The sequence below is a fragment of the Felis catus genome, chromosome D4 (assembly GCF_018350175.1).
Source record: "Felis catus isolate Fca126 chromosome D4, F.catus_Fca126_mat1.0, whole genome shotgun sequence".
Lineage (NCBI taxonomy): Eukaryota > Metazoa > Chordata > Mammalia > Carnivora > Felidae > Felis > Felis catus.
In genome coordinates, this window is record NC_058380.1 from 70,252,949 (window position 1) to 70,280,797 (window position 27,849).

General features: G+C 41.1%; 1 protein-coding gene and 2 long non-coding RNA genes across 9 annotated transcripts in view; 2 read left to right on the forward strand and 1 right to left on the reverse strand.

The window, feature by feature from the left end:
* The window catches only part of PALM2AKAP2 (PALM2 and AKAP2 fusion), a 488,279-nt gene that overhangs the window by 36,394 nt on the left and 424,036 nt on the right, over nucleotides 1–27,849 (forward strand). For 5 of the 7 annotated variants that reach the window (XM_045043561.1, XM_019816297.3, XM_023242552.2 and 2 more), the window contains exon 1: nucleotides 2,703–2,722. The exons of 1 other annotated variant lie outside the window; for it this stretch is intronic. In XM_045043561.1, the coding sequence (XP_044899496.1) occupies nucleotides 2,718–2,722 (5 nt within the window). In that variant the 5' untranslated portion in view covers nucleotides 2,703–2,717. Of the gene's footprint in view, nucleotides 1–2,627; nucleotides 2,723–27,849 lie in introns of those variants that run through there. One more of the 7 variants, XM_045043567.1, reaches the window with a different exon arrangement.
* On the reverse strand, nucleotides 2,506–27,445 carry LOC109493911. Its single transcript, XR_002148397.3, has 3 exons — nucleotides 27,252–27,445; nucleotides 21,784–21,928; nucleotides 2,506–4,191 (listed from the first exon to the last, which is right to left on the reverse strand). It is a non-coding gene; the product is annotated as an uncharacterized LOC109493911 (long non-coding RNA).
* LOC123381751 lies at nucleotides 21,924–26,620 on the forward strand. Its single transcript, XR_006589111.1, has 2 exons — nucleotides 21,924–22,074; nucleotides 26,322–26,620. It is a non-coding gene; the product is annotated as an uncharacterized LOC123381751 (long non-coding RNA).

Consider the following 27,849-nt stretch of genomic DNA (forward strand, 5'->3'; position numbering starts at 1 on the left):
TCAGAAGAATTTGCTAAGTGAAAGAAGCCAAGTACAAAAGTCTACAGACTGTTTATATGACAGTCTGGAAAGCAAAACCATGGAGACAGAAATCAGGTCAGTGGTTGCCAGGAGCTGGAGGTGGGAGAAGGGGATTGACCATCGAGGGACTCAGAGGAACTGTTTGGGGGTGATGGTAATGTTGCTTATCTTGATTATGGTGGAGGTCACCTGAGCATATGATGTATCCAAACTGCTAGACATGTACCTAAAAAGGATGAGTTCTACATTATATAAATCGTGTGTCAATAAAACCAACCTAAAGCAAAACACAAATACAAAAGGGACTTGTCAAAATGTCAGACGCTGCTCACAAATCCTACAAGAAGAGGCCTGAGACATGCCCGTTGTGTTCGGCATCGGTGACTTTATGGGGGGCAGTGTCAGTGGCACGGGGGAGGCAGAAGCTAGATTGCTAAGGGTTGAGGAGTAAGAAAAGACTGATGGTTGTCCCCCAATACCCATTTTCTTCTTCTTTTGTGGGAATGGAGCCCTGAATTTAGACTCATGACTATGCAGAATGAAGACTGTTTTGCCCAGTCTCCCTGGAAACTGAATGTGGCCATGTGACTGAATGCTGGCCAAAGAGATGTAAGTGAAAATGTCCTGAGGCAGCTTCTGGGAGCCTTCCAGAAGAGGTAGCTGGCATGCTTCCATTGCCCTTTCTTCTTTGCTCCTTCTACCTTTGTGCTGGTTGAAATGTAGACATGATGGTTGGCATTGGAGCAGCCAACTTGGACCATGAAATGACTTCAGAAAGGGAGACCACAAATGACGAGAACATTTTGGAGAAGCCTGGGTCTCTTAGCTCTTTGAGAGATGCTAACCTGGTCCAGGACTACTCATCTCTGTACTTTTAAGATACGTCAAACGAATCTCTTTCCTGGTTGAGCTTAATCCTATAAGCTACCGGGAACAAATCTGAGGATGGAGAGGTGGTGAGTGCAGGCAATGCTTTCAAGAAGCTTGGCTATGAAGGGGACCAGTAAAAGGTGGGTGGGATGTACCTGGAGAGGGACATAGGTTGAGGGAGGGTTTTGTGATCTTCAAATTCATACTCGATTCTCTGTGAATGGAAACCTGTAAATGACCCAGAATCTCTTTCCACCAAAAGCCCTGTGAATTGTCGCTGGGTTTGACTTTGTGGCTCACTTTCCAGAAGGAAAGGAGAAGCAACGCATTCCCCTCTGCACATTTTGTACCCGTCTCCTTCCAGCCCCTTGCTTGTGTGGAGCTTATAACATCTAAGGGTTATAGATGGGGCTGCATTTTGGAGCCCCCTCCCCTTTTGGGCCAGTCTCTTCAGGGCTCCTTTCCTGAGGCCTTAACTTAGCGGGTCTACTTCTCTCTTACTCTCCATTGGAGTGTGTGTGTGTGTGTGTGTGTGTGTGTGTGTGTGTATTACAAAACTGCATTATTAAGGTATAATTCATACACCATAAAATTCAGCCAGAATGTACAATTCAGTGCTTTTTAGTATACTCACAAATTTGTGCAATCATCATAACTTAATTTTAAAACATTCATCTTGATATCTTATTACTTATTTTTGTAGCAATATTTTCAATCTCTGTTGATGTTGACTTCTCTCTCTCTGTGCTTTGTCTTTCTGCTTTACCGGGGGAGCTCCACTAGAGCAGGGACTGTGATGACTATGGATAGGGCTGCATCCTCAGCACCTGGCAGACACGGACTGGCAGAGAGACCGGGCAGAACCACACAATGAAAGCCTAAAGCTTGTCCCATCCATTCTTTATTGCAGCAGGTGCAGGGCACCTGAGTGGGAGCCAGGTCCCCACCTGGGAAACCATTAGGAGTAGGCAATTCTCTGAGGGGTTACAGGGAGGGCATATATGCCCCGGGGAGGCTTATAACTCTGGGGTGGGGCTGTGGTGATTTGGGAAACCACGTTCAATGTATCTATTGTTTTCAAAGAAGGAGCTAAGGAAAGTGACACTGGACAATATCTTTCTAGTGGGCAGGAATACGCAGAATATGGAGGGGTAAGAAGGGCGTGGGGTCGCCAAAGGGTTCAAACACCGCATTGAGGCGCCGCAACGCAGCTGGAGTTTTCCTTGGGAAACTCAGACGTTTGCCCGCTGGGCTGGCACAATGGCGTTTCCGAACCCATGCCCGACCCACTGGGGGCAGTACTTGTTATTTGCTAGACGCTTCTTTCTTTTGCAACTTCAAATCTGCAAGAGCTGCAACCTTGCCGATGACTCAATCGTTTCCTCGAACCCTCTGGGCTGTGTCACCGCCGCAGCCGCCCCTCTGCCCTCCCACTCGTCCCCGGCATCTCCGTGCAGCGCCGCCCGTCCCAGGGGAACCGCGGGCGCACCTGGCGCCTCGGGCGCCCCAGCACTGCGCGCTGGCGGCCACACCGCCCGGCGCGCAGCTGCCAGAGCGCTCCCTCCCGAAACATTTAAGTGGAGTGGCTTGTCTAGCGCCCAGCGAACAACATTATCCAATTGCTTCCCGTTTTATTCGCAGGCTGGGAGCTGAGAGAGCCGGAGCGTTCACTTTCAACCCTCAAGGGGGGGAGGGGGTGCGGGCGGGGAGGGGAGAAGCTTGCGGCTCCACCTCGCGCGCGGCGCGGCCAGAGCGCCCGGCTCCGGCAGAGGCGAGCAGCGCCGGTGAGCCCCGCAGCAGCGCGCCCGGCCGCCCGGAGCCCCGCGATGGAGTGAGTATCCCCGCGCGCGGCTCGCTGCCCTCCTCTCGGCATGTTGCCATGGCGACCGCGGCAGCAGGCAGATGCGGGCTCGGGTCCCAGTCCCGGATGGGTGTTTAATTTCAGCCCAGTGTGTACGCCTGGTGTTTCTATAGCAGCAGTCGCAGGGGCTGGAGCCAAGGGGCAGGAGCCCCGGGATGAGTGGTTTTGTGCGGCTGCCTCTTGGCCAGCAGGGCCTCCGGAGGGGACGCTGCTGCTAAGGAGGGAAGCACGTCCTAGGGTTCCCCATCCCTGCCCCAAGCTTCCGATTCTCAGGGAGTTGGCTGAGAATAGCCATTACTTCCGATTCCTAACCATGTCAGCATTATTGGACTGCAGTTAAAAAAGGGGGGGGGGGTGTCACTGCGGATCGGAAGCAAATGTGGTTCGGTGTGAATTGTGTAATGGAAGGATGATGAGTTAGTGGGTAATATGAGACAGAGCTGCAATGCCCTGGCTACTAGAAACCAGCAGACGACCCAAAATTATTGATTTGTTCCTGGGGTAATTGAGAAATGAGACAGAAAGGTGGGAGCAGCAGCCGGGGGGTTGACTTAGAACGTTTGGCACCGTGGGCACAGCATGGGAGGGGTGGGGAAGAGAGGGCAGGGAGGCAGGAGGGGCGTTAACCAGAAAAGACACAATAAAGGGCTTCGGTCTTGGGTTCGAACTGGGGTTTCTCTCCCCTCAGCCTTTGCATCCCGGCGTTGCCTTTTGGTCACTCTCTCAGGCTCCTGCCGCAGCAGGGCCACTTTGACGGGCGACAGGCTCCAAGAAAGGGTGAATTCTGGAGCCAGCTATTAGATACTGCTCACTTGGTCAGCTTCTCCGCCTCCTGTTCTCTTCCCACGGATACTTCCTGACATTGGGGCTGTATGAAATCATATTTCAGCCTAGAGATAACGACCAGTTTTCAGGTATCGGGATCTTCATGCCAAACCCAATAAACCGTAGATGGCAGCTGTCATCCCTCTGCATATCTGATTGTGTAAATGTAATTTAATCCTCACCAACAAGGCTGCTAAACAGAAGTCAGAGGTGGTGCAGCATTTTAGGAGTGAGGAGTTGTAGATTTCAGCCCCTGACTTGGCTGGCACTAGTGTTACTGATTTTCTATACCAGTAATTTAATATCTCCGAGCCTCAGTTTCCCTATGTGTACCGTGGAGACAAAGATGTTCCTGACTTACTTCTAAGCATTGTTGAGGGGATCAGATAATATTTCTGTATCTTCTAGAGGGCTCTGTAAATTGTAAGGTATCTATGAATTTAAGGAGTTAATGATCAAGTCTCTGGAATCGGTTTTCTGGGCTTGAGTCCTTGTGCATTTTGCTGAATGACGTCAGTCTCTCTGGGCCTCGTTTCTGGAAACAGGAATGATAACTATTTCATGAGATTTTTCTGAAGATCAAACAAATTGGTACATATTGATGGTCTTCGAGCCTGGAACAAAGAAAGCTCAATAAATATCATCTATTATCTATAAATATTATCTATTATCTATTATTATTATTGTGGTCTCCAGGAGTCCTCGTTGACATTTTGTGGGGTCTCAGATTGGTGCCAGGGTGTTTTATTTTCCCCCAGACAATTTATAAAGAAACTTAATGCCCCAAGGGCAACTGAGAGTAACACAATTCTCAAGATACCATTGTAGATGTTCAGAAGCAACCAGGAGACATAGCAGGCTTGAGTACACAGGGCAGAAGCTGGACGACTTGGCTTCTGGCATGTTCTGTTCTTATTGCCCAATGCCATTTTTTTTTTTTTTTAGACATGGAAACTGCCCTTTATAAGAGGATGAATGTAGGTCTAGTGGTCCCACGGTGGAAGGTTAAAGGGTACCCTGGCTGTTTGCCAGGACAGTAGTTCTCATCTTTACCATCTCACATGAATACTCGAATGTATAACATACCTTCCAGACTTACAACTTGAGCATTCAGTAACTGAGGAACGGCACACAGGATTTGTAAGCTTCCTTCCCCAGACCTTTCCCTCATCTTCTCTCCATCCTCCAGCTAAGTTTTTGTTCCAGGTGTGCCTACCTCCCGCGTGGAATTCCTGGTGAACACAGGCTTTCCGTATCATGCTCTTCCCTGTCCTTCTGCAGGGTTCAGATTGGTGTCCCAGCCAGCCCCCTTCTCTCCTGATCAGCCTGGCCCTGGCTTTCCTGTCCCCCTGTGACATTTCAAGGTCTTCCTCACCTTCCAGTTAACCTCCTGCCTTTCCAGCTGTCTAATCTGTTCACTCTCCCACTTCCATTGCTTCATTAACATAATTCACTTTTTAACTCTTTTTTTTCTTCTTTCAGAATACTACCTTTTCCTGTCTTGGGTGTAACCAAATTTCTCAAATCCTGTTCTTCCCCTCTATCTAAACCCTCTCAAAAATCTCATCTAAGATACAACTCCATTCTCCTTCCTTATCATTTTCAACTTATGTTTATGGAAAAGAATTGAAAGGGGGGGATAAAATTCTCTTCCTTCTTTAATTTTTTCATCTAACTAACAAATACTTGTTGAGATTAGCACTGGTCAACAGAGCAGGCATGATTCTCATCATCTGAAGTTCATAGTTTAATGAAAAGATAGATGTTAAAGCGGTAAATGAATATACAAATACAAATGAATCATTTGTATGAATGAATGAATATACAAATGAATATACAAATACAAAGTGCAATAAATGCCATGAGGGAAATGATGCAGAGGAAATAACAGGAAGGGAATATAGGTTAGATTAGGAGGTCAACAAAGCCCCTCTGAGGAGCTGATATCTAATGTGAGATCTGAAGGATGAGTAGGAGTTGGCTTGGTGAGGAGTAGAGGGAGGAAGCACTCTGGGCTGAGAAAATGGCACATGCTAAGGCCCTGGGGCAGCAGAGATCCTTGGCAGGTTAGAAGAACTGAAAGAAGGGGAGTATGGCTGGGGTTTTGGCAGTGAGGAAAAGATGGTTTAGAGATGCTGCTAAGTGCAACGGGGTACCACAAGGAGCTTTACGAATGAGTGTGATGATAATTATTTGTGTTTTGTATCTTCAAAGCTTCAGAGTGCAAAAACCTAAAATTGCCTTTCCTTCCGAAGGTATGTAAAATGGATGACATAGAAAATGTGCCATAGGCAAGCATCAGAATACTGCAAACGTTTGCAACAGGAGAAGGGGGCTTATCAGTTTTAAAAACCAGCCAGCTTGTGGTGTGCCAGTATCTGATAGTTTTGAATAAGCCGAGGTCACCAATTTTATTATTATTTTTAATTTTTAATTTTTTAATGTTTATTCATTTTTGAGAGAGACAGACATGAGCTGGGGAGGGTCAGAGAGAGAGGAAGACACAGAATCCGAAGCAGGCTCCAGGCTCTGAGCTGTCAGCACAGAGCCCGGCGCGGGGCTTGAACTCATGTGAGGTCATGACCTGAGCCAAAGTCAGACGCTTAATCAGCTGAGCCACCCAGGCGCCCCTTGAGGTCACTAATTTTAAATGAAGTGGAGTGAAAATAAGAATACGATCATTTATTCACGAGCCTTACTGGTTTTCAAAAAACAAGAGCATCTTAGTTGAAATAGGAGAAAACATGCGTAACAAGCAAAGACAGTCCTGACTGTACTTGGCTGCCCTCCTTGTTGGGTTGAGTGTGAGAACAATGTGTATGTGGGAACAAACTTCAGCATATGCGGTTACTAATTTGGTACCACACCTATAGGTTTTGCTGAACGCTTCTCTAGAACACAGTCTCCAAAACACTATGAGAGCTGAAAGGCACAGAGGACATAGCACGGGAACTCTTTCAATTGTCGCCATCTCTGCCAGCACTGGGGCTCTGACAACACGGATGGCAGCCTCAGAACTGATCTGATGGGACTCAGAAAAATGACATTTTCCATTGCCTGTCAGGGGCCTGCTTTCACAGACACTTAGCCACAGGACAAGTTTCAAGCATCCAGAAGAGATCATGAAGCACCTAAGCTAAAGTTTGCTTTTTCACAGAAACAAATCTAGGCTCATGAGGGGATAAGCATGGAAGGGGTACTGAGTCACAGCTGACTTCTGGTTCTTAGCATATGCCTTCATTTGTGCGTTCACCCTTATGCAGCAAACATATTGAATATTTTATATGTGCCAAGCACTGCGATAGGTCCTGGGGATAAATGGTGACCTGATCCTGTCTTCAAGGAACTTCCTGTTTAGTCTCAATGTGACTATGGGTGCCATATGACCTTGAACCATTTTCCTTGGCTATGTCTGTCCCGTTACACAAAGTGTGCCATTTTATGTGTTTGGCATGTTGTAGGCATTGAATAACTATGTTTGAGAATGTGTAAGGCCTTTAAAAATTAATTTTTGTGACGAAAGTAATGTATGCTTTTTACAACAATTCAAATGGCTTGGGGTTCAGTTTATGAAATAAACCTATCCCTTTCCCTACTCTTTCCCCCAAGTCTTAGTCCCTAGAGCATTACCATGAACAGTTTGGAGGTATCCTTCCTATTTTCCATGCAACAAAACAGAGTTGGAAACACATACTTATAGAAGTTTAAATACTTTCTTTTAAATAAATTAAGTCCTACCACACTTGTTATTCTGTAGCTTGCTTTTTCCTCTTCATATATTGTGCATACTTTTATATATCGATATATACACACCTATCACATATGCTTTTATTAGCTGCTTAGCAGTTACTTTTGGAATATAGTTCATCAGTCCCCTTTGATGAAGATTTAGGTTTGTTGCCATTTTTTTTTTTGCTATTATATGCAATGTTGCAATGAACATCTTTGTACATCCTGCAAGTGAATCCATACACTACTTTCCAGAAATGGAATCACTTAGTAAGTGAATATGCATTTTATGATTTTTTCTATATATTGTCAGAGTACATTGCCACAAGGAATATTTGAGTCCCTGTTTCCTCAATCCTTGACAACCCTAGCCACGTTATAGATTTATATCTGAGTAATACACTTATACTTGGTGCCTCTAACTTTATTGACCACTCTATCAGTGGTCAGTCTGTGCTTTTGCCCTTCCTGGACTGAGGGCCTCTGGGCTACTGGTCATTTTTTTCAGACAGCAATAGGGAGTCATAAAATACAAACAGCAAGCTTAAATCCAGAAGAGAATGAAAATTATTTGCAAAGGCAAAACTTAAAATACCTAATTAACTTTAAAAAGCGATCAAGGAGGTTTTTGTAGAGTTTGTCCAATTTTGACTTTATTGACTGATTCCTTACAACTGAGGAAACGAGACTTTACCACTCAGCCCTCCTTTTACCATTTGTTGCAGTTATACTGTTAGTTTTACATTTTCAAAGTTTTAACATTTGCAGTTTTGAATTGTAAACATAATCCTCCCAGTTCATTCAGTCAACTGAATGCACTTGATTGCACTAGGTACTGTTCCTTTAAACATTTTTTTAATGATTATTTATTTTTGAGAGAGAGGGAGAGACAGAGTGCAAGTGGGGGAGGGCAGAGAGAGAGGGAGGCACAGAATCTGAAGCAGGCTCCAGGCTCTGAGCTGTCAGCACAGAGCCTGATGCGGGGCTTGAACTCACAGACTGCGAGATCATGACCTGAGCTGAAGTGGGATGCTGAACTGACAGAACCACCCAAGTGCCCCACAGCAGGTGCTGTTCTAAGCGTTGAGAATACAGCATGAACAAAACTGAGAAGGATCCTCCCCTCACAGAGCTTCTATTTCATGAAAGAGACACAATGTGTATATACGTTAATCTCAAGACTAAAAATAAAACATATTAGGAGTCTAGAGGGTGATGAGGGAAGGTTATTTTTTTTATTTAAAAAAATTTTTTTTTAACGTTTATTTTATTTTTGAGACAGAGAGAGACAGAGCATGAACGGGGGAGGGTCAGAGAGAGAGGGAGACACAGAATCTGAAGCAGGCTCCAGGCTCTGAGCTGTCAGCCCAGAGCCCGACGCGGGGCTCGAACTCACGGACCGCGAGATCATGACCTGAGCCGAAGTCGGCCGCTCAACCAACTGAGCCACCCAGGTGCCCCAAGGGAAAGTTATTTTTGATAGAGTAGTCAGGAGACAGGTTTCTGAGCAGGAGAGTTTGACCAGAGACTTGAACAAAGTGAGGAGATGAGTCATGCAGAAGGAAGAGCAGTTGCAAAAGTCCTGAGGCAGCACCATGCTTTGTGGGCTTAGTGTTAGTCTGCGATCTGGATAAAGTCAAGATCCCCACCAGCCCCTTCCTCATAAGCATCCTCTTTCCTGAGCATTTTGTGTTGACTTAGTGTTTAATAGTAAGGTACTGTTTTCAAACAGGGCCCAAGGGTGTTATATTCTGAATGCCTTTCTGTTGCTTCTATGAACAAACAAATTGGATGTTTGTAAAATTATAGATTCATGTATTTTCCTCCCTCATAATTCTATAAGGCATTGTTCCATTGTGTTCTGGCATGGACTGTTGCTCTGGAAAAGTGTGAGGCTAGCCTGATTATTTCCTCTTTGTACCTGGCTTACCTCCTCTCTCCCCTCCCACTCTGGCAATTTTTTTTTTTTTTTGCATTGGTGCTGATAGAATTATATTTGAACATGAAACTTCAATGACTTTGCTGTGATATTTCTTACTGCAAGTCACTGTGTCGGTTTCTCCTGGAAAATAGTACATTCCTTGGATCTGAAGACTTATATTTTCCTTTATTTTTTGTAAAGACATTTTCTTTATGGCTTTCAATTAAACAGCCTCCTTGTCCTCTTTATCTACTATAGGTACATCTATTAGTTAGTACCCTCCATAACTATCTTCAATTGCTTACATTTTTTCCTGTAAGTTTCCATTACAGTCTAAAGTCTATCCTCTAGGCAACTGACTTTTTTTTTTTAGCAATATTTGTTTAGTTCTTACTTTTTTATGTAGATTTCATTTCTGTAATGGTTTTATTGTCATCTTCTATTTGTTTTCTGACTCCTCCAGCTCATTTGGCACATTTTATTTCACTTTATTTTTTTAAGTTTTTTTATTAAAAAAATTTTTAATGTCTATTTATTTTTGAGAGAGAGAGAGAGAGACAGAGCGTGAGCTGAGAAGGGGCAGAGAGAGAGGGAGACACAGAATCTGAAGAAGGGTCCAGGCTCTGAGCTGTCAGCACAGAGCCTGATGTGGGGCTTGAACCCACAGACCCTGAGATCATGACCTGAGCTGACCTCCAGTGCTTAACCAACTGAGCCACTCAGGCGCCACTCATTTTGCACATTTTTTTTCTTTTTTTAAAATTTATTTTTATTTTTATTTATTTTTAATTTTATTTTTTATTTTTTAAAATTTACATCCAAATTAGTTAGCATATAGTGAAACGATTTCAGGAGTAGATTCCTTAATGCCCCTTACCCATTTAGCCCATCCCCCCTCCCACACCCCTCCAGCCCCCCTCAGTTTGTTCTCCATATTTATGAGTCTCATTTTGCACATTTTTTAAAAGAGTTGTTTTTCTTTAATTTCTTTGAGTGCATGGAGAATTGATCTGAAAATTTTATTTATTTCTTGTGTTATTTTTCTGACTACGCTTACCTGCCTTTTGCTTGTAAATCTTTCCTCTCTTTTTAAAAAAATAATAATCGGGGCGCCTGGGTGGCGCAGTCGGTTAAGCGTCCGACTTCAGCCAGGTCACGATCTCGTGGTCCGTGAGTTCAAGCCCCGCGTCAGGCTCTGGGCTGATGGCTCAGAGCCTGGAGCCTGTTTCCGATTCTGTGTCTCCCTCTCTCTCTGCCCCTCCCCCATTCATGCTCTGTCTCTCTCTGTCCTATAAATAAATAAACGTTGAAAAAAATTTTTTTTAAAAATAAAAAAATAATAATCAAACATAAAGGGTCTATGCATGTTGACAGCATTTATTACTCATTTCTGAATGGAGGTAATTTATCCAAGCCTTCTATTTGCCCAAGAATAAGTGGGAGACAGTGTTTGGGGAAGACAGTGACTTTAGATGAGATATTTTGTCCCATAAATGTTTCTTAAAACTGTACCGTGTCTTTTGCTCTAGAAGTGCCTTGTAGTATGTAAGCAGGTCACTGAGATAGATCACACACACTGTGTGTGTGTGTGTGTGTGTGTGTGTGTGTGTGTGTGTGTGCACGTGTGTATGTTGAAGTTGGGGGAGCAGATGGACATTTGGTGCTTATTTGTCACTATGTGGTTGACTCTGTTGAGCATCTGCGAACAGAGGGAAAAGGTCAAGTCATCTACAAAGGTAATTGTTAACTTTCCTTCTTGTTTCACTACATCTCTTACCTCCAGACTATGGCTAGACTGTGGTAGACTATGACAACCCTCTATGTGTCCAGACTAGTCCTCTACATTAAGTTTTTAATTTTTCAAAAAGTTTATTTTGAGAGACAGAGTGAGCGGGAGAGGGGCAGAGAGAGAGAGAGAGAGAGAGAGGGAGAGAGAATCCCAATCCGTTATTAGCACAGAGCCGGACTTGGGGCTTGAACCCATGAACCGTGAGATCATGACCTGAGCTGAAATCAAGAGGTGGACACTCAGTTGATTGAGCCACCCAGGCGCCCCTCTATATTAAGTTTTTAAATGTCAGACTTTCACTGATAATAGAGAGAGAGAGTTCACACAGTAGTACCTCCATCAGTGACACTTCCTTTTTGCACTGTCTGATATGGACCCATCCCCTCCACACAGCTGTTTCCCATGTCTCTTGTGACTTGGTGGTACCACTCGTCACCATTCCAATGTTGGGCCTCTGTGGGTTCTCTCTTTACTTAGCAATTTTTGAAAGCCAATTGACATCTCTAGAGGTATAGATTCACCTTTTTGCGCTGTCCACTGCTTTAATAAAATTTTTACTCTTTTTGGCAGATAATTCTTATAGTCTGTGATTTGGGAATCTTAATACTGCTACTTTCATAGTCAATAAATCCCCCCCCCCCCGGTTTTTCATTCTTTTCATTCATTTTTGGCAGGTTTCAGGGAGATATAGAGAAAACCTGCCTTTACCGTGTCTCCGAGTGAAAGAATTGGTGAATCTTACATTCCCATGAAAATACGAGGAACTACCAAATGTCATTGTTCCTGGAAAATTTATTATTATAGATCTTTTTTTCCCCAATCGATTGTTAGCAACGTATATGGCAGAATAAGTTTGCAAATGATGTTATAAATACTTCAGAGCAGAAGAATTTTGGAGGAGGTGTGCATAGTGGGTATTCTCTGTCTCACCCTTCAAATCCATTCTGTACCTTCCTCCCCTGCTTAACGTCCTTTGAGGCTGACCTGTGTGGACTACAGCAGTGAGGCTTTCTCGCCCTTTGGGTTGGGTCAGTGCAAAGCACCAGCAGAAGAGCCCAGGGCAGAAGAAGAGTGACATCAGTGGACTTACTCTATGGTCTCCCTTCCTACAGGGCAGGGAGTTGGCATTGTCTGCTTTCCTCACCTGAAGGCCACAGCTCCTGCCTGCAGCCCACACCTATACTCTACTTCTAGTTCCCTCCTGGTTCTGGTGACCTCTCCCTCCCCTTGCCCCTTCAGGAGTAGGTGAGGCTATGACTGGTCTCCCCACTTGGTTAGCCCCTGGTGTTTCGCCATCCCTGTTGGTTTCCCATAACTCTGCCCGTGCCTTTGTAAAGCAGTCCCTTTATTAAGCTCCTCTAATTCTCCAGTGTAAGCATGCCATCTACTTCCGGCTGGGATCCCAACTCACAGAGTGTGCAAAGGATAGAAGTGTTTGAAGTTTAAGAAAAAATACACTTCAGGTTTCCAGGATGGAACTTGGCAACTTTGTGTCTGTTTACACATTCTGGTCATTGAAGCTCAAGGCTCCAAAATTAGAAGAAGCTGTTTGATAGTTGTTATGAGTTTATTCAAGAAGGAGAATCTCCATTGCCACAGGCTACCGAAGTGTCAGTCTGCTTCCCATTGAAAATGTCATTTTTCTTGTAACTTAGAATAAAAATTGCCCAAATTTGACTCCTCAGAGGGAGCACCAATCTCAGTGATGAGGTGGCTCGATTAGAATTTTATTTAAGGAAATGAAATTTTATTTCTTCTCCTAATAGGAAGGAACTTTACTAGCAAAAATTCTGTTTTTGTGAATAGAACTTCATTGTATTTGACCTACTGTTTAAATATAAGTGGTGATTTAACTTATCAATAGCATCTAAAAGAATCCTTCCTAAATTGCTGTCAAATCAATAAAATCTATCCCATCTTGTTTAATCTTCTTCACAGATAGCACAATAGCATAAAATATGGTCTAATCAAAAAGTGTGTTACAAGTTCTGAATAGATGGGCTTTAAAGATATTTTACTCCATTTTATATAGTATTTTATACCTAGTGAGTTATTTAGACTGCTTGTCCTGCTTTAAGTGCTTCCATATCTCTGTCAATTATGTTCATTTATTCATTCACTTCACTCATAATTATTAAGTACCCACTATGTGCACTGGTACACTGTTCTAGGTACCTGTGATACAAAAAGGAATACGACAGTCCCTGCCTTCATGGAGTCCATAGTCTAATGAGGAACAAACATCATTGGCCAAGTTATTATATAATAAAGTGTGCTAAGTGTTATGCTGGTGGAAGTTTTGATGGGATATTGTCTGAAGCACATAGCAAGGGGACAGGAGCCTAAATGAATCTAAGAGCTCAGGCATTCTATATGAGGTCAAAATTCAAGCCTAATTCTTAGCCCCTGAAATTAACTTAGCACATAAGCACTTTGTTTTTAATGTCTGGACTAGTCATCTTACAACTTTTTAAAAAATGTCTTATTTATTTTTTGAGAGAGAGAGAGAGAGAGAGAGCGCAAGCAGGGGAGGGGCACAGAGAGGGGGTACAGAGGATCTGAAACAGGCTCTGTGCTGACTGGCTGACAGCAGTGCACCTGACGTGGGGCTTGAGCTCATGAACTGAACCATGAGATCTTGATCTTGACTGGAGCAGAAGTCAAGACGCTCAACCCACTGAGCCACCCAGGAGCCCCCATCTTAACAACTTCTTAAGTCACTTTCTAAAACACTAGCCAAGCCAATTCCAATGTTAAAACTAGTTTGAATAATTGACAGTCATGTTTTTGTTTGCAATGATGAACCTATGGCTAATGCTACCTCCACGACCATGCATGTTACCATCAGTATCGTGGTGATTGGCTGCCCCCTTGAGGAATCAGAGACTCAGTTTTCCAGATGACTTTGCAAAGTGGGATCACTAATAAGGTCGGACAAAACAAAGGAAAAAAGCAAACAGAACAGACAAACACAAACACTTAAAGATTTACAGGTCACTGCTAGGCTTTTTTTAGACACAGTATTTGATTTGTTTTAGCCATCTTTGTTGAAATACTACCAAAGCCCTCTAACTTTTGAAAGGCATTAAGATCTGCCAGACTGTACAGATTAGCCATTTAGAGAAACAGTAAAGCTGATCTAGAAACAATCAGGAGTTCTCCATCCTTCCAATGCTTTCCTTAACTTCTTATCTTCCAAGAGGGAAGTGCCCAGCATTTAAAGTTAATGACACCAGCAACAAGGTCTCATTTCCTCAGAGATTCACGCTGTGAAGTGCATAGCTATCACCTGGAAATAGTGTTAAAAGGCAGATCCTGATCCTGTAAATGTGGGGTGGGATTGGAGAGTCTGTGTTCCCAGCAAGCTCCCCGGGAGAGGATGCTGCTGCTGGTGGTCTACAGACCCCACTTTGAGTAACAGCTTCACAGTGCAAAGACACAGTGTAGGGCTGAACATGATGCCAGGAGTGAGGGCCTCATTCTTTTACACGTCCTCCTTCAAAACAGAACTGGAGTTCAGCAACCTGTGTGTGAAACAGGCCACTCTACAGAGCAAAACCAGACTTTTCATTTTAGTTGGCATAACTTGGCAGTTCCGTGTGAATAGATAAAATCTTTATATTTTTGGAAAATCGGAACAGGATCAGAGGTTGTCAAAAAGTGTTTATAAGGCAGATAAACGTAGTCTTATCTTTTAAAATATGAATTTGAAAATTTTTGTGGTCATACATAATTTAAAATCCAAAAATATTTTTCTTTAGTCAGTTCCTTAATATTTAAAAAAATAGCTAGTGAATCTAATTATCTGTGGTCTCAAGAGTCTGCAAATCAGTAATATCTTGATATAAATATCAAGGAATGATTCTATAAATCTGATACTCATGTGAGTTTGAACGTGTTATGTTAGGACAAAATAGCTTGTAGTATTAGATTTTTTTCTTTGTTTGTTTGTTGTTTGTTTCTTTCTTTCCCTTTCTTTCTTTTCCTTCCTTCCTTCCTTCCTTCCGTCCGTCCGTCTGTCCGTCCTTCCTTCCTTCCTTCCTTCCTCCTCCTTTCTCTCTTCCTTCCTTTCTTCTTCCTTCTTTTCTTTTGTTTTCTCTTTTTCTCTTCTCTTCTCTTCTCTTCTCTTCTCTTCTCTTCTCTTCTCTTTCAGTAGGCTCCACACTAGGCATGGAGTCCAATGTGGGGCTTAAACTCACAACCCTGAGATCAACACCTGAGCTGAAATCAAGAGTTGGATGCTTAACTGACTGATCCACCCAGGTGCCCCAGTATTATGTTGTGTGAATGAGATTGACAAACTTAAGCATCTTTACTCTTGGAAGCCAGGGGAGAGTGACCTACTTCATAAAGGATAATTCAAACATATTATTAAGTTGTGTTTTCATTTATGTGAGATGTAAAATAGCTCCCAAACTCCTTGTTATGGGAACTAAATATTATAAAGACAATACATATTTGAGAACTAAACTGTACACAACAAGGTTCTGTTGTGGATTCTTGGTTGCTTAATAAAATGATGGCTCTTTAAATCTAGTTACATTTTCAGGAATTAAAGCACAGTTCTTGAGGGCTCTCAGTATGTCTGTCCTCCCCCCCCCCCCCCCCCAGCCTGTGTCAGCCACACAATGTACCTTCCTGTTAGTCCCACTCTCCAGGTCTTGCAATTAGAAACATTTCATTATATCATGGTGGTGTGCATATGACTTTAGTGCAAGAAGAGTAGGAGTGTCATGTCCTGGAGAAACAAATATGAGGAGTGTGTGTGTGTGTGTGTGTGTGTGTGTGTGTGTGTGTGTGTGTGTGAGTGTGTGTATGAAACTCTACTTTTCAAGACCTCCTTCTAAAATGCCACTCTTCTTATATATCTGTGTCTTATTTTGGTACTTTCAGCTTTCCTCCCCTTCATCCTTACCTTGGAAATTTTAAAAGGATTCCTAAGACCAAAATCCCCAGGTTGATAGAAAAGCTTTGACCCTTGTCACCCACTCCCCAAATTTGCCTGCGTCAGGAGATTGGTCATTCTTGGGGTGTAGGCTGGCATCTTGCACTCTATAGCCACAGAAACCAGGGCTGACTGCTGGTGCAGACCCTAAGCTCTGATGGTAGTGGAGGAGTGGGGAGGGTGGGGGAAGAAGGGTGGGAGAGGGCGGGAAGGGACTTAGGCAGCTGTGAACACAAACCTAGGGGGCAAAAGCTGGTGAAATCTGCATGGGATCCTTGGTGGCTATCAGTTTCTTCAGTAGAGAAAGCTGCTGGGTTCGTCTGCAGAGCGGGTCGCTGGGAATGTGATCATCCCACGGCGTGGCTGATATTGGTAGCTCCTGTTTTTTTTCCTTGTTCCTAGCTGTCTCTATACCTCTCAGCTTTGCCTGTTTCTAGATGAGGTGAAACCCAAGTGGATCCTGCATGTAGTGTCCCGAAAGGCTGGGGAAGTTAGTTGTTCAGTTTGCTCTTTCTCAGCGAAGGGCACTCTTTCTAGCTGGAGAGTTCCCTCTTGGCAATGAGCAGTGCCATCCTGGGGGACAGGATGCTCCAGGTAAAATGAAGCTGTTCTTCCTTCCCTGTTTGTGTGGTTATTTTTGTTTTACTATGTTACTGAGGTTTCTTAAGTAGACTTCTGATCTCTCTCAGAGCTATTTTTGTTCATGGATAGCTGTCTCCAGCTTTGGTTTTCTTTTTCAGCATCATCATCATGGATAGCTGTCTGATAATCGATGATCTTTGTTGGGGGACAGAGGCTGGGGTCTCCTATACCACCACCTTTGCAACATCACCCTGGAAGCTAATAGGGACTGTGTTCCACATCCAGTATGCATGCCCGCCTGTCATCATGTCTAACCGCATCCTTACACGTTTACTTTCTAGGTGGTACTAAGATGCAAGTTCCATGTGTGCATTGACAGCTGCACACAGCTGATACTTTGATACTTTGACAGCTGGGAGCCTATCTTGATACTCTCAAAGCTTTAGTTACTGCTGTTTGATTCATAGAACAAGAGATATGTAGGGTGGAAAAGCACAAACCAGAGATCAGAGGTAATATGATGGCCTAAAGTCTGCCTAGTACTGGAGTGGAGGCTTAGGCTTGCAGCTGATGAAGAAAACTCACCTACATGTGGGTGATGAGCTTATAAATAGGTCTACATTTGGGGAGGGTAAAAGATTTGGTCTTTCCACCATTAAGACAATTACAGGATTTTAATAGATGATCTTTATCAAACTCAGAGTGTTCCTTTCTTCTCCTGGTGTGCTGACAGTGTTTTTGTTTTGTTTTTTAAATGAACAGCTGTTACATTTGTCAGATACTTTTTTCCTAGGTCTATCGAGTAATCATGTGGATTCCCTTTGCTAATATTTTGTGGAGGATTTTGCATCTATGTTCATGAAATGTATTGCCTGTAATTTTCTTTCTTGTGGTGCCCTTGTCAGGTTTTGGTATCAGTGTGATGCTGACATCATACAACTAGTAGGGAAGAGTGTTTTCTTCCCATTTTTTCTGGATGAGTACAGACAGAAGTAGTATTATTTCTTCCTTAAATATTTGGTAGAACTTACCAGTGAAACTTACTAGGCTGATTTTTTTCTTCATTGGAAGGTGTTTGATTACAAATTCCATTTCTTTAATGGATATAAGAACACAGATTTAAAATTTTGTGTGTGTGTTATTTTCAGTAAGTTGCACTTCCAAGGAATTTATTCATATCAACTAAGTTGTTATATACGTTGATACGTTGATAAAATCTTTCATAGTATTCTCTTATTATCTTTTTAATATGCCCAGGAATCTATAGAGATGTCCCTGATATCATTCCTGATATTTGTTATTCCTGTTTTCTCTCCTTTTTCTTCATGAGTTTTAATAGAGATGTGGCAATTTTGCTCATCTTTTCAAAGTATCAACTTTTGGTTTAATGCATTCTCTATAGTTTACTTTCCATTTCATTGATTTCCATTCCTTTCCTTTTTTATTTCTTGTATTCTATGGACTTGGGGTTTATTTTGTTATTTTTCTAGCATCTTCAAAGGAAAACTTAGGTGATTAAAAAGATCTCCTTTTCTAATATGAATATTTCAAGTTATAAATTTCCATCCAAGTACTTTAGCTGCTTGTAACATATTTTGATTTGTTGTATTTTCTTTAATTTTTTTTTTATTTTAAGGAATCTCTATGCCTGACGTGGGGCTTAAATTCATGACCCCCCAGATCAAGAGTTGTACGCTCCACTGACTGAGCCAGCCAGGTGCCTGTTGCATTTTCATTAACATTTAGTTTGAAATTATTTTCTTATTTCTCTATCATTTCTTTTTTGACTCACAAGCTAACACCTAGTATCATTTTCCTTCGGCTTGTAGAAATTCTTTCCACTTGGTTTTATGTAACATGTTTATGATGGGGACAAATTCTCCTGGTTTTTATCTGAGACATTCTTCAGTTTTGAAGAATATTTTCCCTGAATATAGAATTCTAGGCTGACAGGTTTTTTTTTTCCTTTTAGTACTTTAAAGACGTCATTCTGTTGTCTTTCACCTTCAATATTTCTAAGTAAGTCATAATTTTTATTGTTGCTCCCCTATATGTAATATGCCTTTTTCCCTTGGTTGCTTTTAGGATTTTCTCATTTTCTTTGGTCTCCAGCAGTTTGACTGATAATGTCCCGAGACGTAGTTGTCTTGTAATATTTCCTGCTTGGGGTTCTTCAGGATTCTCAGCATATATTTTTTCAAATGCTTTTCCCATTCCATGCTCTATCCTTTCCTTTTGAAACTCCAGTTCTTTACATAGTAGAGTGTTTGGTACTATCCCACAAGTCATTGAGGCTTTGCTCATGTTTTTGCTTTTTAAATTTAAATGCATTTTTTATTGTAAAACAGTTTTAGATTTATAGAAATGTTGCAAAGACAGTTCAGAGTTCATATACGCTCCTTACCTTGTTTCTTATGTTGTTTACATGTTACATTACTAGTGTTCATTTGTCACAATTAAGAAACCAACTCTGGTATATTATCTAAACCCCACACATGATAAAGATTTCAGTAGTTGTTCCCTGATGTCCTTTTTTTCTGTGCCAGGATCTCATCTAGAATACCACGAATACCACAGTACAGTCATGCTTCCTTAGCTTCCCCTGATCTGTCACAGTTTCTTGGACTTTTTAAAATTAACTTGACAGTTTTGAGGAGTGCTGGTCAAATATTTTATAGAGTTTCCCTCAATTTGGGTTTGTCTGATGCCTTTCTCATAGTAGAGCAGGGTTATTATGGCTATTTGGAGGGAGACCACAAAGATGGGGTGCCAGTCTCATCACATCATTACAGGGGTGCACCTATTCAACATGACTTATCACTGATGCTGTTAACCTTGATCACCTGACCAAGGTCGTGTTTGCCAAGTTTCTTCTTTGTAACGTTACTTTTCCCCCTTTTTCAGGGATGAGGAGTTAAACTTCACCTCCTTGAGAGGGGACTATCAGGGTAATTTATTTGGAATTATTCTGTATAGACACTTATTTTTTCTCAACCATTTATTTATTTAGTAATTCATATATATATGTATGTGTATCCACAGGGATTCATGGACATTTATTTATTTATTTATTTATTTATTTATTTTTTAAATTTTTTTTCAACGTTTATTTATTTTTGGGACAGAGAGAGACAGAGCATGAACGGGGGAGGGGCAGAGAGAGAGGGAGACACAGAATCGGAAACAGGCTCCAGGCTCTGAGCCATCAGCCCAGAGCCCGACGCGGGGCTCGAACTCACGGACAACGAGATCGTGACCTGGCTGAAGTCAGACGCTTAACCGACTGCGCCACCCAGGCGCCCCCCCCATGGACATTTATTTTATACTTAGGTTATTATTTTCCAGTACTACATTATTTATTTTGTTCAAAAGTTTATATGCATAGTCCTACAGGGTTTTTGGATCTCAACATATAAACATTTTTCACCCCATTCTTTATCCTCTCCTTGTGGGATCCCAATTATTCATATATTAGAGTACTTGATATTGTCCCATATGTCACTGAGGCATACTCATTTCTTTCTAAATCTTTTTATTTTTATCATGCTTTTATTTTAATTTCTCTTGACCCATCTTTACAGTCAATGGTTTTTTGCTTCTGCATTGTGGAGTCTGCTGTTAATCTCGTCCAATAAATTTTTTATTTCAGATATTTTAGTGTTCAGTTCCAGGATTTCTTTTTGATTCTTTCTTAGCTCTCTGAATTTTCTTATCTTTTCACCTGTTATATCCATATTTTCCTGTAGGTTTTTTGGACATACCACAGTTATTTTAAAGTCTTTATGTGCTAATTCCAATATCTGAGTCTTCTGTGGGTCTATTTCAGTGAACTGTTTTTCTCTTTTGACTATGGGTCACATTTTTCTCCTTCATCTGTCTAGGAATTTTAAATTATATAATGTGCATTAAAGATAATATATTGTAGAGATTCTGGATTCAGTTATACTCTTATAAATAATGTTTTACTACCAGGTAATTAAATTACTGGTGTACTCCCTTATCTTTGTGGGGTCTTGTTTTCTTTAATTTATTTTTTATTTTTAAAAAATGTTTATTTTGAGTGAGAGAGAGAGAGAGAGAGAGAGAGAGAGCGAGCAGGGGAGAGGCAGAGAGAAGGAGAGAGAGAATCCCAAGCAGGCTCTGCCCTATCAGCACAGAGCCCAATGTGGGGCTCGATTTGACGAACCATGAGATCATGACCTGAACAGAAATTAAAAGTTAGATGCTCAACTGACTGAGCCACCCAGGTGCCTCTGATTTTATGTTTTAATAGAGAGTCTTAGTCCAGTGTTCTCTTTAGGCTTAGGGTGCCCTTATTTCTAACATGTGGCCCTCCTGGGGTTTTAGCAGGAAGTTTAGGGTATTTAACAAATTTCTTTATATAGACAATTGGTGAGAACATATTTCAGTAGATTGAGGGGATATCTTATGGGAAAATCTTTCCATATAGACAACCTCCTTCTCCCTGTAGGCTTTAGGCCTGCCTTGCTTCTTTGTTTTAATCATATATTTTAAAGAATTACTTATGAAAATATGTATAAAGGAAAAATTTCCTGAATTCCTAGAGGAATCCCTGCATCTTAAAAATCAACTATATTTTACCCAAAAAAAAAAGAATTAACATGTTTAAATTTAGTGGATGAATGTAAGCCCAAAGTGCTTTTAAGTCCTTTATATTTTATTTGTAATCTTTCTAAACATCTCAGGCTTATTGTATGTAAAAGACACCAAGAGAAAAAAAAGACACCCAGATACTTCAACTTTCTTTTGAAAAATGTGTGTCTATCTTTGTAATAGTCATCATCAAATTAATTACCAATTTTGGTGACTATGTATTGATAGGCTCAAGGCTCATCTAATTATCTAATCATGGCAAAAGCTTGAAATAAGTGAAGAGTTCCCATACTTTGCTTGGCCATTATTGACTTATGTGTTTGCCATTGTTTTTTAATCTCTCCTTTTAACTACATATCTCATCATTTTGTTAGCTGAATTCCATCTATAATTAGAGTCATGGAGTTGTTTACTGTTAACATCTCAGTCATCCCAAGGATAGTTCAACTTTCACATTCCAATCATTGTTCCAATTCTAAAATATAAGAACAAAGGTTTTCACACCTCTTTGATGGGAATATTTTGCCATCACTTTGCTTAGTCAGTGCTTCTTCCTTTTCAGTCTTATCTGGACATAAGTCGATAGTTTGCATGCCTCTTCTTCAGTTGTACTTTTCCATTCTTACCTGTGTCTTGTCTCCCTAAGGTGATGTTCTTCATATTTGCCATGCTTATAGAAATTTTTGGAATGATGACGAAGGACTCCCACATCAAGTCAGCTTGTAAGGCAGTTTGCCATGCAAAATTTCCTACTAAAATATACAGAAGATACTAAAAAGGCAAAAAAAAAATGTTCAATCCTCCAAATTGAGGCAAATGATCTAGTGTCATGCTCTGGAAGGAATTTCCACTAATTATAGAGTCAACGGAATTGGGAAGAGGACAGAAGTCAGTGTCCTATCCATGCTTTGCCTCAGGTAAGGGAGTAGCCTCACATCCCCAAAAGAAGGTTGAGAGAGCTCACCCACCACCATCTTGTGTGATCAACTGTACTGGTCAGAAAATCAGGCAGCTTTGCCTCTATTTATTTCAAGACATATGTTCTGTGAACAGTGTGCCAAGAAACCAAAGAAGGAGGGGTACCTGGGGGGCTCAGTCAGTTAAGCACTGGGCTCTTGCTTTTGGCTCAGGTCATGATCTCACAGTTGTGAGATTAGGCTCTGTGCTGGGTGTAGAGTATGCTTAAGATTCTCTCTCTCTCTCTCTCTCTCTCTCTCTCTCTCTCTCTCTCTCGCTCTCATTCTGTCCTTCTACTTTTCCTCTGCTTGTGTGCTCTCTCTAAAAATAAATAAATAAACTTAAAAAAAAGAAAACAGAGGAGGTAACTGAGAGAAATTATTGTTTGTCCACTGTAATTTTGGAATGTAGCTAATGAGAAAACTACTTCAGGATGAGGAAATGATAATTGGATGGATGTCCGTATCTTCATTAAGGTAAGAAATACAGGAGGGAAGAACAGATTTAGATGAAAGATGATGAGTTTAGTTGTGTGCATGCTGAGTTTGAGACTCCTGTGGTGTTTTACTGTAGTCATTAAGATTTGAGGCACTTTTAGATTTTATTTATAATCATTAAGACTTTTCAAATAGATTCAAGGGAATAACTGGTAGGGACTTGGCCATGCAATCAGGGTTTAAATCAGAAGTGATATGGATTTGGACAACACATAGTTGAAGTCAGGGATATGGATGAGAGAAGAGAAAAGGGCCCTAGATAAATCCTGAAGGGGCACCAACATTTTAAGTATAGGCAAAGGCAAAGGAATGAGCAAAGTTAGGGAGATACAGAAGCAGAGATGGAAAGATGTCAAAGAGAGGGTGGTGTCTCAGAATCTAAGGGAGTAAAGTGCTTCAAGAAAGAGAAAATGGTTCACAATGTCAAGTGCTTCAGTATTATTAAGTAAGTAAGTCAGATGAATGTATGTATCAAGTAAAATTAAGGAAGATAAATGCTGAGAAGTGATGCTAGAATTGGGTACCAGTTATCCATTGGTTATCATTGACAAAGATGTTTCACAGGACTGATGGGGTAGAAGTGAGATTCCCATGTGTTGAGTGAGTGACAGGGCAAGTGAGGGCCACAGAAGTTTTATAGAGGGATGCCTGGCTGGCTCAGTCAGAAGAATGTGCTACTCTCAATATCTGGGTCATGAGTTCGAGCCCCATGTTGGATGTGGAGATTGCTTGAATAAATAAAACTTAAAAAAAAAGTCTTGCAGAAATTTGAGTTGGAAAGTAATGACATTGGGCAATAGCTAGAAGGTTATGTAGGATCAAGGGAAGATTCTTTTGCACATAAGAAAGACTTGAATACATTTATATTCTTAAGGAAAGGAAGCAACTGAGATAGATTTGGGAGAGAATGATGAGCTAGTTCCTAGTGGATGAAGGAACAAGTAAATTTATTGGCCAACCACCTACTCTATGCTTCACAGGACCCAACTTATAGATTTCTGGATCCTTTATAGTTCTTAAGTGAAATTATGTTGCTGCAGGGTTCATAGAGATCTTTGCTGCTTTCTGAAGCCCTCTAACTATAGCAAGTAATTATGAACACTAATAACATTAACAGAAAAACCTAGTAGAAAAACTGTTTCATCCTAAAAAGGCTTTGAGATGGCTTATTTTAATAAATATTATTTCCTTATTGTTTGTTATTTTAATAATACAATTGGATAAAAAGAAATGGGTGATAAAATCGAGACAGAAGGTAGATGAATTTTGGGAATACAGAATAAAGCTGGGCAAGATTAGTCCACAGCAAATGTATGTCACGTTGCTCTGTTCAGTTGCGAGAGGCAGGCTGCAAATTTGGCTGTATGCTTGTTGGTGCCCAAAACGAAGAGGGAACAGCAATTGGTTGCAAGATTCAAAACACCCAAATGAAAGAAACAACGTATTTTTTAAGGAGCAAGCAGTGTTTCCCAGCTCTGAGGCTTGAGAGAGATTTCTCTCATGGATGCTGTCTGTTGCCATGATGAATACACAAGAAGATTTCGTAGGGATTTCTTTGCAATGCCAGTGAGTGGAAGTGGAGGACAAAACGACCGTGTGCATCACTTTTATACAATACAGCATTAGCAAGAGGCATTTAATAGGCACTAAACATTTAAAAGATTCTGACTACTTTCTTAGCTCCTGTTCCTTACATTTTAGTAGTTCCTCAAATAACATCTGTCCAGTGTTGCACCCTTAATTTTCATTCCCCTAAAAACCTCTGAAATGAACGGGGCCCACATTTCATTTTCAGAGTGGATGAAAAATTATGTTTCAGTGACCTTTTCCATTGTTTACCATGCTTTGCACTCAATCTAAGAGAAGCAAAGCACTTGGTACTGGAAGCTGATAACACTGGGCTTCATTTATAATCATTAAGATTTTCAAATAGACGCCATATCTCAGGGCACATACTTATCTAGGAGAGATCATCTATGGGCCTTGCTGGTGTCCAGCAGTGACAAGGTATAGACAGAGGAAATTAAAGTTCTAGGAAGAGGAAATCATTGTTGGCCCAAATGTTATAGTGGCTTTTTGTTCTGGCTAGAGGCAAGCCAAAATTTAATTACTGCCGATGGTTTGGTTTGATAAGTGTAACAGATGCTAAGTCATAGGTGGCTGGGAATCAATACTTTTTTTTTTCAATGAGTAATAACATGTTTGCTTTGAAATATTTTATCTAAGTGTAAGATTCAATGTGTACAGCTTTCTGAAGTGAGAGCTCTGAGAAATGCAATATGGCAAAGGCAGATTTGAGTTTCGGGTTTAGAACTGCCCTGGGAACTCTGATTACAGAAGTCCTTCTTCACTTCTGGAGCATCAGTTTAGGAATCTCCACGCACCAAAAAGCTCTCCAAGTGCTGGGTCTGTGTTACTGAAAGAGGGCGTTCTGTGCCTGAAACCACATCAGCTCTCTCTGGTGCTTCTCTCTGTGAGTATTCCAGATTACATATCGCCAAACTGTGTCTGTCAAGGGCTTGCTGTGAAAAGCACTAGCTTAAGTGAAACCACTTTCATTTTCCAGAAAAGTACCAGAGTAGAGGGAGACTGCTGTTCCAGGAAAGAGAAGGGCAAAGTACTACATTAAGAGACTAATGGTATGGGGATGGGAACGGGGTATAGAACAAGAAGCTACATGAAGAGGTTGGGTCAGGTTCCTTAACCAGCCAGATTACCTGCTCTCTTCTGTTTCATGGATATAGACCTGGTCCTTCACCAGGCAGAAGTTAATTACCACTTACCTCTTGGGAAAGGAACCCATGTTCCCTGTCACTGAGTTTGGCTTTTGGAAACTCTGACTTATTGTATGATCTTTGAAAAGCAATTGAACTTCTGGGCTTCAGGTGCTACTTGGGTATGATCCAAACTAATTATATTTGGACTTTTTCATACCCCACTGAGAGATGTGGAGAAACCCCAAAGCACAGAACTCTAAAATTCAAACGTTATCTGGCTTAGCCTAGTTTCCAGGTGTGTGAGTTCAGAGGTGAGTGTTCTCCATCACAACTGGACCTATGTTAAAAAAAAAATGTACCTCCCAAAGAGTAAAGAAACTCCTTTGGTTGATTGTTAGAGTGTTTCTTTGGTCTTAGGCAATGAGATGTACTTTGTTGTAAGAATATCGTTACTGGAAGTGGCAATACTATATTATGGATACAATCTTAGTGTCATTAGGTTTGAGAGGATGCTTCATTTACTATCTGTGTGACTTGGTAAAGTCACCTTGGTCATTCTGAATCGTTCCTCTGTAAGATGGAATAATAATCCTATCTCTCTAGATTCATGCAAGAAGAGAGTTTTTTTTTTTCTTCCAATTCTTACATGCTATTGTTATATTTCATGTTTGCTCTCGGAACTAACTAGTTTTCATTGATGACTCACATTTGCCTTATGGTCCACCAAGATTCCCAGGTGCTTCTGGCTACAGCTGGTCCTGTGAGCCTCTTTCCTCCTGTCTGGGATGTGTATGGTTTGATTTTCATCCAAACGGAAGATTATGTTTAAACTCCCTTCTCTGTTTTTTTTTTTTGAGTTTAAACTATTATTTTATTGTCATTAGCAAAGGTAGAGATCACATCGGTAAAATTACTCCCTTCTCTATTAATGAAGTCCAGGCACACACGCACAGAGGCTCAGACTCATTGTGGATACATCCACTTTCTCTGCAGGGTGATCCAAGCAGGACAGCCGCGCGGGAGAACACAGACATGTGCTGTCTCACCTGCTGCCAACACATGGCTAGAAACACTGTCCCACAGCAAGTGGATGGATCAGTGAAACTAAGTCTCAAAGCTCAGCCCGTGGCTTTGGACATTGTCTCAGAGGAGGAACTCAGGGAATAGATCATGAGTCCTTAAACTTTCTTGTGTGCTATGGATCTCTTTGGCAGTTTGGTGAAGCCTCTGGATTCCCTAAAAGATCCTATGAAGTATATTGAAATACAGTCATTAAAATATTTTGAAAAACAGGGGCGCCTGGGTGGCTCAGTTGGTTAAGCGTCCGACTTCGGCTCAGGTCATGGTCTCACGGTTCGTGAGTTCAAGCCCCGCGTCGGGCTCTGTGCTGACAGCTCAGAGCTTGGAGCCTGCTTCACATTCTGTGTCTCCCTCTCTCTCTGCCCCTTCCCTATTCATGCTCTGTCTCTCTCTGTCTCAAAAATAAATAAACATTAAAAAAAATTAAAAAAATATTTTGAAAAACAAATCTGTGGTATATAAGACACGTACTTTTTATTCATGCATTAGATACTAAGCCTAAGAGCAAATCAAAGAAATAATTTGTTATGATTCAAGTTATGATGAATGTAATAGTAATTTCAACATATCTATAACAACTGGAATATAATGTGAAAATACCTGTGATTTCTATTGGTGACAAAGTCACAGAAACTGCTAATCCGACTGTGGTTTGTTACCTACATTCATAATTGAAAGAAATACTAAATTTCAGTTAGAGAAATTTAGTGAAAATACATATATAATTTTTTTTCCTGTGCAAGTTTATGGATCCCCTGAGTTCTATCCCAGGTGAGGGACCCTAGGTTTAAACAATAATGAAAACAGAAGAAAAGATAAGTATAAGAAGAATGGAAAGCTTACCTTTTCAGTGTAGTTACATGAATGTTCGTTACATTTCAAACCACTAACAGTAAATGTTGTAGTTTGGTGGCTAGCACTTCTTTTTGTATACCATCTTCTCCCAACAAATGTTTGTTAAAGAACTAACAAAAACAGTGCATTTGTCAGGGGCGCCTGGGTGGCGCAGTCGGTTAAGCGTCCGACTTCAGCCAGGTCACGATCTCGCGGTCCGTGAGTTCGCGGTCCGTGAGTTCGAGCCCCGTCAGGCTCTGGGCTGATGGCCCAGAGCCTGGAGCCTGTTTCTGATTCTGTGTCTCCCTCTCTCTCTGCCCCTCCCCCATTCATGCTCTGTCTCTCTCTGTCCCAAAAATAAATAAAAACGTTGGAAAAACAAAACAACAGTGCATTTGTCTATCTACTTGTCTTTATATATATAATATAAATATATTTTATATATTCATAAATATACAAATAAATATATTATTTAATTGATTATTAATAAATTATTAAAATTAATTAATAAATTATTTAATTAATTATTAAACATAATATATAATATATTGACATAATATATATTATATATATATTAGAGATTTTTTTTTAAGAGAGAGAAAGAGAG